The sequence below is a fragment of the Rhinopithecus roxellana genome, chromosome 20, assembly GCF_007565055.1.
Source record: "Rhinopithecus roxellana isolate Shanxi Qingling chromosome 20, ASM756505v1, whole genome shotgun sequence".
In the NCBI taxonomy this organism is placed as follows: domain Eukaryota; kingdom Metazoa; phylum Chordata; class Mammalia; order Primates; family Cercopithecidae; genus Rhinopithecus; species Rhinopithecus roxellana.
Window position 1 is genome coordinate 24,930,817 of NC_044568.1, and position 12,408 is coordinate 24,943,224.

The 12,408-nt window shown below is 47.5% G+C and overlaps 1 protein-coding gene across 2 annotated transcripts in view; it reads left to right on the forward strand.

Moving 5' to 3' along the window:
• Positions 1–8,478, forward strand: part of CTCF (CCCTC-binding factor) — an 81,298-nt gene extending 72,820 nt beyond the window's left edge. The window contains exons 11-12 of one of the 2 annotated variants that reach the window (XM_030924611.1): positions 5,982–6,143; positions 6,991–8,473. In XM_030924611.1, the coding sequence (XP_030780471.1) occupies positions 5,982–6,143; positions 6,991–7,169 (341 nt within the window). In that variant the 3' untranslated portion in view covers positions 7,170–8,473. Of the gene's footprint in view, positions 1–5,981; positions 6,144–6,984 lie in introns of both variants that reach the window. The other variant, XM_030924610.1, reaches the window with a different exon arrangement.
• The last annotated feature ends 3,930 nt before the right edge of the window (positions 8,479–12,408 follow it).

Sequence of the window (12,408 nt, forward strand, 5' to 3'; positions counted from 1 at the left end):
GCTGTGTTTTTGTTTTTAGAGATGCAGTCCCACTGTGGGCCCAGGCTGGTCTCTTAACTCCTGGGCTCAAGTGATCCTCCTGCCTCGACCTCCCAATGTGCTAGGATTAGAGGCATGAGCCACTGCACCCGGCTACTTTATGGGTTTCTTTTTTTTTTTTTTTTTTTGAGACAGAGCCTCGGTCTGTTGCCCAGGCTGAAGTGCAGTAGTGTGATCTCGGCTCACTACAAGTTCTGCCTCCCAGGTCCACGCCATTCTCCTGCCTCAGCCTCTCCAGTAGCTGGGACTGCAGGTGCCCGCCACCCTGCCTGGCTAATTTTTTTGTTTTATTTTTTGTTTTTTGTTTTTGTATTTTTAGTAGAGACGGGGTTTCACTGTGTTAGCCAGGGTGGTCTCAATCTCCTGACCTCGTGATCTGCCCTCCTCGGCCTCCCAGAAGTGCTGGGATTACAGGTGTGAGCCACCGTGCCCGGCCCTTTATGGGTTTTATTGTAAAACCTTCTCATGAAAGCACTAAGCTTGGTTTATATTTGGATCTGTAACAAGGTCCCCTCGCTTTTTTTTCCCTTTTTCTAAATGGAGTATCTGTTTTTTTGTTGTTGTTTTTTTTGTTTGTTTGTTTTTGTTGTTTTTTTTGAGATGGAGTCTTACTCTGTCGCCCAGGCTGGAGTGCAGTGGCCGGATCTCAGCTCACTGCAAGCTCCGCCTCCCGGGTTTATGCCATTCTCCTGCCTCAACCTCCCAAGTAGCTGGGACTACAGGCGCCCGCCACCTCTCCCGGCTGGTTTTTTTTTTTGTGTATTTTTTTAGTAGAGACGGGGTTTCACTGTGTTAGCCAGGGTGGTCTTGATCTCCCGACCTCGTGATCCGCCCGTCTTGGCCTCCCAAAGTGCTGGGATTACAGGCGTGAGCCACCGCTCCCAGCCTGGAGTATCTGTTTTAAGTAGCATCTTCTTCAGTCACTGGGTGTTAAGTGTATGCCTCCTTTAAGATGTCAATTTGCAGCCGGTCATGGTGGCTCATGCCTGTAATCCCAGCACTTCGGTAGGCCAAGGCAGACAGATCACCTTAGCTCAGGAGTTCAAGACCAGCCTGGGGAACATGGCAAAACCCTGTATCTACAAAAAAAAATACAAAAATCAGCAGGGGGTTGTGGCCTGCACCTTTGGTCCCAGCTATCTGGGAGGCTGAGGTGGGAGGATGGCTTGAGCCCAGTAGGTTGAGGCTGCAGTGAACTGAGATAGTGTCACTGAACTCCAGCCTGGGCGACAGAGCGAGACCCTGTCTCAAAAAAAAAAAAAGAAAAAATTATTGCAGTGAACTGTTGGGGGTTTTCAGAAATGTTGGGAGACTCCCAGATATTACCAGTGATCAGATAATCTTAACCTTTGGGGTCCCTATAGTTGCTCTTAGTTGCAAAGCCCCCTGCTGCCAGACTCTGTCCTGTGTCCTGCTTTCTCCTGATACTTCCTTGTTCACTTCTGTGATTCATCTCCAGGAAGACCAGCTTCTTTCCCTCATCGTATGTAACCAGAAGCATCTTAAGTCTAAAGAGATTATTGATAGCTTATGATAGATTTCTACAGTTCTTCCTTCGGTCTGCTGCTGTTTAGTAGAGCACGAAACTTGGTTCAAGGCCTTATACCTAGTGACTCTGTCTCCCCCAGAAAATGGACATCAGCCTGGGCTCCATGCCACTGATGGCCGTGCAGTCTTACTTGTCCTGACCCGGAAGTTCTGCTTGTCGGCTATCTACAGAAATCGACCAGCAGATGGTCTACTGCTGTTTTCAAGGCTTTTTGCCGAAATACCACCAAGCCAATAAGCCTTTGATCCTGTTAGCCTGCTTTTGTGTGCTTTTCCCCCCAATTCTGACTGAATTTGTTTAGTTTTCTAGGCATTGAGCCAACTTAGGCAATAGGGGGCTTGAAGAAGTTCAGCAGGGAAGCATCTCTCGTTCTTGACACACTGCCACTTATCTCTACATTCCCCACATTTTCACTTAGGATTTCAGTCACTTGAGAAATAAGGCATTTTATCTGGAAGATCAGGAGTTTACCCACAGATCTCTAAATTTAAACATTTTGTTCCAGAGAAAGAGAGTGCACATCAATAACCTGTGCTTTCTAGAGGAAGGCAGGCATTGTACATTTTGTGCCACAGCCATGGGGGCGGGATAACAAAAGCTCTTTGGCTGCCTGCAGATGTGGGTGCCAGAGCAGCCCAGACTGAGGGCAGAGGTTTGAATTCTACCTGCTGTGACTTGGCTATGCATTACAATCACTTAGTTTCTCACTTTTTCTATAAAATGAGGGTAACACCCTCATTCAATGAAGTACTGAAGCCTAAGTGGAAAATGGTGAATATTCAAATTGTGATGTTTGCTATAAGTAAAGCTGTGTTTGTGGTAGACTGTAGGTTACAGAGCAGGATTACACGAGTTGCCTCAGTCCTGTTGATCTCCAGGTCACTATTAAGTGGAGTGAGAGTGCTACAGAAATTGCTCAGGGAAACTGAGTCTCAGCTGGTCAGATGTCCCAGGTCACATACCTAGTAAGAGATCTGAGACTCAGAGCCTCATTACCTGACTCCTCATCAGTATTCTTTATACAATAATTTCCTCACTTTTATGTACCACTTATTTTACCACGGATGGACAACTGTGGCATTAGGGAGGAGAGCAAAAGGGTTGAGAATGACACATTAGGTCTGGTACAGCTGGGAATTAAGTCCAAAAACTTGACTTTAAAAGAGAATAATAGTTTCAAAAAAACTCTTGCTACTTACCTTAGTAAATAGGACCTCACAATGTGTAAGAATTTCTGGCCAGGCATGATGGATGAAGCCTGTAATGCTAACACTTTGGGAGGTCAGGAGTTAGAAGCTGCAGTGAGCTATGATCGCACCACTGCACTCTAGCCTGGGTGACAGAGCAAGACCCCGTCTCAAAAAAAAAAAAAAGAAAAAGAATTTCCGTCTTGTCCCCTGACGCGCGCGCGCGCACACACACACACACACACACACACACACACACACACACACACACACACACACACACACACACACACACACACACACACACACACACACACACACACACACACACACACACACACACACACAGTCTTACTCTTCCTGCCCACTTAGAGATGAGCAGAACCACATCTCCAAGGGTCCATTTCAGGCTTAGTGTCCTGCTTTATCCTGGTATAGTAGGTAGGGGGATCATTAAAATTTGAAATTCATTATTGTGTTGAATCAAAAAAGTAGGGTCTAAAGCTAAAAGGAAAAACTAATAGCCAATCCCACATAAAGTGCGAATAATAGTATTCAAGTCAATTTGCTTCATTCTGCTGCAATACCTGTTTATTATATTAATCCTGATAGCAAAAATTCCAGCAAAAGCATTTTTATTTATTACTTTGGAACCTCATATCCTGCTCCCCTAAAAGCATTTTTAAATGGACTTTTGGCCGGGCGCGGTGGCTCAAGCCTGTAATCCCAGCACTTTGGGAGGCCGAGACAGGTGGATCACGAGGTCAGGAGATCGAGACCATCCTGGCGAACACGGTGAAACCCCGTCTCTACTAAAAAGTACAAAAAACTAGCCGGGCGAGGTGGCGGGCGCCTGTAGCCCCAGCTACTCGGGAAGCTGAGGCAGGAGAATGGCGTAAACCCGGGAGGCGGAGCTTGCAGTGAGCTGAGATTCGGCCACTGTACTCCAGCCTGGACGGCAGAGCGAGACTCCGTCTCAAAAATAAATAAATAAATAAATAAATGGACTTTTGTTTTGTTTTTAATTTTTAATTTATCTTTTTTTGTTGTTGTTTGTTTTTCCCAAAGTCTTACTCTGTCACCCAGACTGGAGTGCAGTGGCATGATCTCAGCTCATTGCAACCTCTGCCTCTCAGGTTCAAGTGATTCTCATGCCTCAGCCTCCTGAGTAGCTAGGATTACAGGTGCCCGCCACCACACCTGGCTAATTTTTGTATTTTTAGTAGAGACGGGGTTTCACCATGTTGGCCAGGCTGGTCTCAAAGTCCTGACCTCAGGTGATCCACCCACCTCGACCTCCCAAAGTGCTGGGATTACAGGCATGAGCCACCACGCCTGGCCTAAATGGACTTTTTTTTTTTTTTTTTAACACAGGATCTCACTGTACCACCCAGGCTGAGTACAGTGGTGAAATCACAGCTCACTGCAGCCTCTACCTCCCTGGCTTAAGCGGGCCTCCTGCCTCAGCCTCCTGAGTAGCTGGGACTACAGGCATGCATCACTGTATCTTGCTAACTTCTTCTTTCTTTTTTTTTTCTTATTTTTTTTCCTTGAGACAGAGTCTCACTCTGTTGCCCAGGGTGGGGTGCAGTGGCGTGATCTCGGCTCACTGCAACCTCCACCTCTCAGGTTCAAGCAATTCTCCTGCCTCAGCCTCCTAAGTAGCTGGGATTACAGGCGCCTGCCACCATGCCTAGCTAATTTTTGTATTTTTAGTAGAGACGGGGTTTTACCATGTTGGCCAGGATGGTCTCGATCTCCTGACCTTGCAGTCCACCTGCCTCGGCCTCCCAAAGTACTGGGATTACAGGCCTGAGCCACCATGCCTGGCCACATTTTTTTTTTTTTTTTTTTTTTTTTTTGAGTAGAGACGGGGTTTCACCGTATTTGCCAGGCTGGTCTCGAACTCTTGAACTCAAGTAAGCCGCCCACGTCGCCCTCCCAAAGTGCTGGGATTACAGGCATGAGCCACCACACCGAGCCAATTTTCTTTTTTTGTTTGTTTGTTTTTTCTTTTCTCTCTCTCTCTGGAGACAGAGTTTCACTCTTGTTGTCCAGGCTGGACTGCAGTGGCGGATCTCAGCTCCCCGCAATCTCTGCCTCCCGGGTTCAAGTGATTCTTCTGCCTCAGCCTCCCGAGTAACTGAGATTACAGGTATGCGCCACCATGCCCAGCTAATTTTATATTTTTAGTAGATTCAGGGTTTCTCCATGTTGGTCAGGCTGGTCTTGAACTTCCAACCTCAGGTGATCCACCCGCCTCAGCCTCCCAAAGTGCTGGGATTACAGGCGTGAGCCACTGCGCCCAGCTGCCAGTTTCTTATTTCTTGTAGAGATAATGTCTCACTATGTTACCCAAGCTGGTCTTGAACTCCTGAACATGAGTGATCCTCCAATCTCAGCCTCGCAGAGTGCTGGGATTATAGGTGTGAACCACTGTGCCCAGCCTTAAATTGGTTTTTCTCAGTCAATAAAATAATTGAGCACAGTGGCTCATGCCTGTAATCCCAGCACTTTGGGAGGTCGAAGTGGGCAGATCACCTGAGATCCAGAGTTTGAGACCAGCTTGGCCAACATGGCGAAACCCTGTCTCTACAAAAAATACAAAGATTACCTGGATTGGCTGGGCAATATAATTGCCTCATGCCTATAATCCCAGCACTTTGGGAGGCCGAGGCAGGTGGATCACCTGAGGTCAGGAGTTCAAGACCAGCCTGACCAATATGGTGAAACCTCGTCTCTACTAAAAATACAAACATTAGTTGGGCGTGGTGGCGTATGCCTATAGTCACAACTACTCAGGAGGCTGAGACAGGAGAATTGCTTGAACCCAGGTTGCGGAGGTTGCAGTAAGCCAAGATCGTGCCACTACATTCCAGCCTGGGAGATAGAGTGAGACTCTGTCTCAAAAAAAAAAGAAAAAGAAAAATTACCTGGGCATAGCGGTGCGTGCCTGTAGTCCCTGCCCCTCAGGAGGCTGAGCCATGAGAATTACTTGAATCTGGGAGGTGGAGGTGGCAGTGAGCCGAGATCGTGCCACTGCACTCCAGCCTGGGCAACAGAGTGAGACTCTGTCTCAAAAAAAAAAGAAAAGAAATATATATATATGTATAAAACAAGACTTCAAAGAATATATAATTGTTTTCTTTCTTCTGCACCACCCTTCTCCTTGTCCCACCTCCTGTGCTTCTTGATATCATGAAAAGAAAATGCTGAACCAGATCTGGACGACAATGAGGATGAGGAGGAGCCTGCCGTAGAAATTGAACCCGAGCCAGAGCCTCAGCCTGTGACCCCAGCCCCACCACCCGCCAAGAAGCGGAGAGGACGACCCCCTGGCAGAACCAACCAGCCCAAACAGAACCAGCGTAAGTTGTTCATCTCTGCTCTGGAGGCTGGAGTCTTCTCCGAGCATGTGGGGGAGCCAGATGGGTCCTTGTTCTTTGGGGAGGTGGGAACTAAGCCATGAGAACAAGTTAAGGGCATGTCGAGAACAAACTCTCAGGAAATGGTTTTTTAGGAGTTTTTACTGAGGAACATCTGAGGAAGTCTTTAGAGGCCTGTTACATTTCAAGGAGAAGAAGTCCAGAGCTAGAACGGTACTTGTGTTCTACAAGATGGGTACTGTTAATGTGGGCGGGTTTTGAAAAACAACCAAAGTCACAGTCAGCTGGCAGAACGGATGCAGTAATGAATATAAAAGAGCCAAATCGTAAAGGGTGGAGAGGGAAAGCAGTTTCTGTGCTGAGATTGCCCCTTCTAAGAAACTCAGGGTCAGGCACGGTGGCTCACACCTGTGATCCCAGCACTTTGGGGGGTCAAAGCGAGAGGATCACCTGAGGTCAAGAGTTCCATACCAGCCTGGCCAACATGGTAAAACCCCATCTCTGCTAAAAATACAAAAATTAGCCAGGCATAGGGGCGGGCGCCTGGAGTCCCAGCTACTCAGGAGGCTGAGGTAGGAAAATCACTTTAACCCAAGAGGCAAGGTTGCAGTGAGCCGAGATTGTGCCAGTGCACTCCAGCCTGGTGATACAGCAAGACTCCGTCTCAAAAAATAAAATAAAAAATAAATTGACTCTCTCTGGACCACTATCTAGTAAGGCTTTCCTGCATTGCTGACATCCTGTTCGATGTCAGTCTGAAGGACCCTTGTGATGCTTGGGGCTTTAATGCACCATTTGTTCTGTCTGTGCTCTTCTTTGCCAGCAACAGCTATCATTCAGGTTGAAGACCAGAATACAGGTGCAATTGAAAACATTATAGTTGAAGTAAAAAAAGAGCCAGATGCTGAGCCCGCAGAGGGAGAGGAAGAGGAGCCCCAGCCAGCTGCCACAGACGCCCCCAACGGAGACCTCACGCCCGAGATGATCCTCAGCATGATGGACCGGTGATGGCGGAGCCTTGTGTGTCGCCAGGACTGCTCTGGGCTGTGTTTAAACGGCCCGCATCTTAATTTTTCTCCCTTCTTTCTTTTTTTGGCTTTGGGAAAAGCATCATTTTACCAAACATACCAAGAACGAAAACTTCAAGGATGATGTTAGAAAAAAATGTGATTTAACTAGAACTTGCTGTCTGATGTTAGCAAATCATGGAATGTTCTGAGTCCCCGAGGGTTTACTGTGAAGTGCTGAGGACAGTGTTGACGACTAACTCGTTTTCCTAGATGGAAACGGAGACATTGACCCCTCCCTCCATGTGGTAAACCACTCCAGAATGGCCACCAGGCTTCCCAGAGTTCTATGGTCTTCTTCCCAAGAGAGTTTTTAATTGTAAATGCACACTTGGGAAGGACTTAGACTTTTAAACTGTTTTTTGCTTTTGCTTTTCCCTGACTCCCTTTGCTTGGAGTCAGCTGCACACCAGTAGTATGGCATGCTACGATCAGGTTCTGTCCTGAAAGCTTTGCCTCTTTCTTGGCAAAGTTTCTGGTATGGTCAAGCTTGTAAATAACTTTTTTTACATTTTAATCTTTTCCATTAATTAAGAGGTTGAAAAGAAGTGCAGTGTAAGAAAACCCAGCATTTTAATTACTTGCAAATTAAGTTACCACAGACTCTGTAGTGTGTAAATGTTGACAAGGAATCGGATCACAATCATGTAGCAGAATGGCACCCACACCACTGCCCACCAGTGACGGACACCCACGTGGCAGATCATGATTTCCAGCCCACGGAGCCAGCATTTGAACCTTGTACAATTAACTTTCAGTTATGATTTCCCATCAACATTTTCTTTGCCCCGTATGTAGCTGATTGTTGTGTTTTATAAATCTTCTGTTAAAGCAGAAGGGTGATTATGAGTGGGTCACAGCAGCCCTTATAAGCTGGGCCAGAAAATTTCACTAGGTCAGAAATTTAAACTTTGGATCTTCAAAAAATAATAATGTGAAACAAAACCAACTAAAAAGTGATTCTTGCACATGAACTGTCACATGTTTAAAAATGTGTTTTTTAGAAAGCCTCAGTCTTACTGATTTCAGACACTTTTTTCTTCTGTGTATTGCTTTTAAGAGAGCCATCAGTTAGCTATCAGACTCTAGGTTGATGCATTTTGTACTTAGCTGTACTGTGTGATATTTTTCATTATTTTAGGACGCCAACATGAGACCTGTAATAAAATATGTAATGGGGTTGAAAGCTGGGGAGGAGGATCTACTGCTGTACAGCTAATAAATCATAACGGATTAACAAGTGCTCCAAAGACTCCATCTTGCATGATTCCTGCCTGCTTGAGGGAGGTTGGGGGACTGCATACATGGTTCCAGGCTGTGCAGGCTGCTGCCTTTCACAGGCAACCTCTGTTCCTGGGATGGTACTTTCTCCAGCAGATGGGAGGATATGATCTTGGCGGGTGACTGGATATTGAGCACATCCTGCTATAACTTTTTTTTTTTTTTTTTTGAGATGGAGTCTCGCTCCGTTGCCCAGGCTGGAGCGCAGTGGCGCAATCTCGGCTCACTGCAACCTCTGTCTCCTGGATTCACGCCATTCTCCTGCGTCAACCTCCCGAGTAGCTGGGACTACAGGCGCCTGCCACCACGCCTGGCCAATTTTTTGTATTTGAGACGGGGTTTCACTGTGTTAGCCAGATGGTCTCGATCTCCTGACCTCGTGATCCACCCGCCTCAGCCTCCCAAAGTGCTGGGATTACAGGCATGAGCTACCGCGCCCGGCCCCTGCTGTAACTTTCTAACTCCCCAAAAAGTGTGAGTACAGGTGAGTAGATGGACGGCAGCCAGCTTCCGTGATCCACTTGAGTAGGCGCCCAGTGCACAGAGTAGATGGGCCACAGAGCTGCTTAGAGTGAAAGGGGTAATGGGAGGCTCTCAGCATCTCAGCTCAAGGAGGCCTGGGATCAGATGTACCTAGAGCTCTGCCAGGTGTGAGGGAACAGAGAAGCTGTACCCAGCCTGCCCTAGAGAAGTTCATTTGAAAGGAGAGACAGATGCACAATCATCAGGTAGTGAGGAGACTGTCTTAGATAATAGAACTGCCTGTTAGCACCCCAGGAAGGTGGATAGAGTTGTGTCATGTTTGGAATCTTAGGCGTGACTGGAAAATCATCCTGCTGCTGCCGTTTCTAGGCAGATTGCTTTGGCAAACCCACTTTAGGCGAAAGTTTAAACCACTTACTCGAGTTTTTTAACCAAAATTCCAACTTACAAGTTTTCAATGAGAAGTAACAGCAAAATGTGTGAAGCTTTTGGCTGCCTAGTGCTGTCTACACAGATGGGTCTCCCAGGAAAAGAACCCAGGGCCTCCTGGGGCCTCGGGATTTCAGCCAGGCAGTGAACTCTTTGCTCTGAAAGTTAGTGGTCTCGGTCTGTTGGAGCTTGAGTTCTGTCTCCCATCCATGGTTTACCCACCAGGGTACCCACTACCAGTCAGTCAGCCAAAACTTTTTTTTTTTTTTTTGAGATGGAGTCTCACTTTGTCACCCAAGCTGGAGTGCAGTGGCACAATCTTGGATCACTTCAACTTCCACCTCCTGGGTTCAAGGGATTCTCCTGCCTCAGCCTCCTGAGAAGCTGGGATTACAGGCACCCACCACCACACCCAGCTAATTTTTGTATTTTTAGTAGAGATGGGGTTTCACCATGTTGGTCAGGCTAATTTCGAACTCCTGACCTCAGGTGATCCGCCCGCCTCAGCCTCCCAAAGTTCTGGGATTACAGGCATGAGCCACCACACCTGGCCCCAACTTTTTTTTAATTCCGTGTTTTTTTTGAGACAGGGTCTCACTCTCACCTAGGCTGGGATGTGGTGGCACAAACAACTCACTGTGACCTCGAACTAGGCTCAAGCAATCCTCCTACCTCAGCCTCCTGGATAGCTGGGACTACAGGCCATGCTATCACACCTGGCTCATTTTTTTTTATTTTTTATTATTTTTTATTTTTTTTGTAGAGATAGGGTCTTGCTGTGTTACCCAGGCTAGTCTCAAACTCCTGAACTGAAGTGATCTTCCTGCCACAGCCTCCCAAAGTGCTGAATTATAGGCATGAACCACCATGCCCAGCCACCTAAGCATATATAACCTTTTTGCAGAACAATGAGGCTCAGTTTTTCTGTATCTTCAACACAGCCTGTCATTCCTGATTGTACATATTCTGTTTGAAAGGTGTTTGTTTGTTTGTTTTGAGATAGATTCTCTGTCTGTTGCCATGCTGGAGTGCAGTGGCACGATCTGGGTTCACTGCAACCTCTGCCTCCCAAATTCAAGCGATTCTCCTGCCTCAGCCTCCGCAGTAGCTGGGAATACAGGTGCATGCAACCACACCTGACTAATTGTATTTTAGTAGAGACGGAGTTTCACCATGTTGGCCAGGATGGTCTCGATCTCCTGACCTTGTGATCTGCCCACCTTGGCCTCCCAAAGTGCTGGGATTATGGGCGTGCACCACCACTCCCGGCCCTCTGTAAGTGGATTTGTTTTAGCTTGGGAAGGGGCAAAAGAACTGACATTGTGAGGTAGTTAAGCCTGAAAAGGGATCCTCCTGCTGCATAGCCCAGGATGCATCCTGTCTGACCCTTAATTATAAAACCTTTAGCAGCAGAAGCCAGTTTTGTTACTGCACCCCAAAGAACTGTTGACGGGGAAGTTCCTGAACCTGCGTGCAGCTCCCTCACTGTTAAGCCACAGAAGTAAAGAATTTATGCCCTTTTCACCCCTGGGCTGGCATCACCCTATTGCTGCCCAGCTCAGCAAGTACCTGAGCTCTTCTCTGGCTTGTCAGGACCTGGTCTTTGAAAATCATCTGAGGTGAGCCTTGTGGCAGCACCAAGGGGGCGTAGCCCAGCCCACCTGGGAGGCAAGTCTCGTCCTCAGCCTGTGCTACCCAGAGCAGGCAAGGCTAATACTCTCAGGAGCTTTGGCATTTCCTGAACGCCCATGGAGTAACATGCCATCCAGAACACAGAAGGGCTTGAACAAGCTGACAACTTCTCATTGAGTCACTGTCACTTGTAAGAACTGAGTCCCAGGTGTTCACTTGGTCTCTGAGATCAGGTTTGCTGTGTTACTACCGCCCTGACTGCCACCAGCCACGTGGCTAGTCCTGCAAGCCTGGCCTGATTTCTCAGTTGTCCCTGCCTGCCCCCATGTGCTCACACACACAGGGACTGGCCCCACTGGCGTCGCTGCAGCCTCCAGAGGCCCTCCACCTGGGCATGGCTCCAACCCTTTTGGCAGTCACTCTCATCTCTCCTCCTTGTCATTCTAAACAGAAAAATCCCAGTGAGGTGGATTTTCTGCCATTCTGTTTTGGAATCCCTGGGTTGTCATGGTAGACTTGGCAAATGTGAGTGTTATCTGAGTGCCAGGCACTGTTGTGGGCACTTCCCTTAATAAACATTGAATCCTTAGAGCAAGGCTTGAGGTTAGTTAATAGCTCCGGCTTACAAATAAAACTGGAAGACCAGAAAGGCTAAGTAACATGTTAGGTGTCATCTAGGCAGTGTGCCTGCAGAACCTGCTTTTTTTTTTTTTTTTTTTTTTGAGATGGAGTCTTGCTCTGTCACCCAGGCTGGAGTGCAGTGGTGAGATCTTGGCTCACTGCAACCTCTACCTCTTGGACTCAAGCAATTCTAGTGCCTCAGCCTCCCCAGTAGCTGGGACTACAGGTGCCCATGAACACGCTCAGCTTTTTGTATTTTAGTAGAGACAAGGTTTCACCATGTTAGCCAGGTTGGTCTCGAACTCCTGAGCTCAGGCGATCCACCTCGGCCTCCCAAAGTGCTGGGATTATAGGCATGAGCCACTACACCTGGCCAGAATCTGCATTCTTGGTTCCTTGGCAGTACTGTGTGAGACCTACTGAACTGTCACCCTACAAGCAGTTTGAGGGTTCTGTGTGGTCTTCGAGCCTTAGATTTTAATCCAAATTATGTCTCTTCGTGGCCAGGCATAGTGGCTCACACCTGTAATCCCAGCACTTTGGGAGGCTGAGGTGGGCGGATTGCCTGAGGTCAGGAGTTGGAGACCAGCCTGACAAACATGGTGAAACCCCATCTCTACTAAAAATACAAAAATTCGCTGGGTGTGGTGGCGTGTGCCTAATTCCAGCTACTTGGGAGGCTGAGGCAGAAGAATTGCTTGAACCCGGGAGGCAGAGGTTGCAGTGAACCAAGA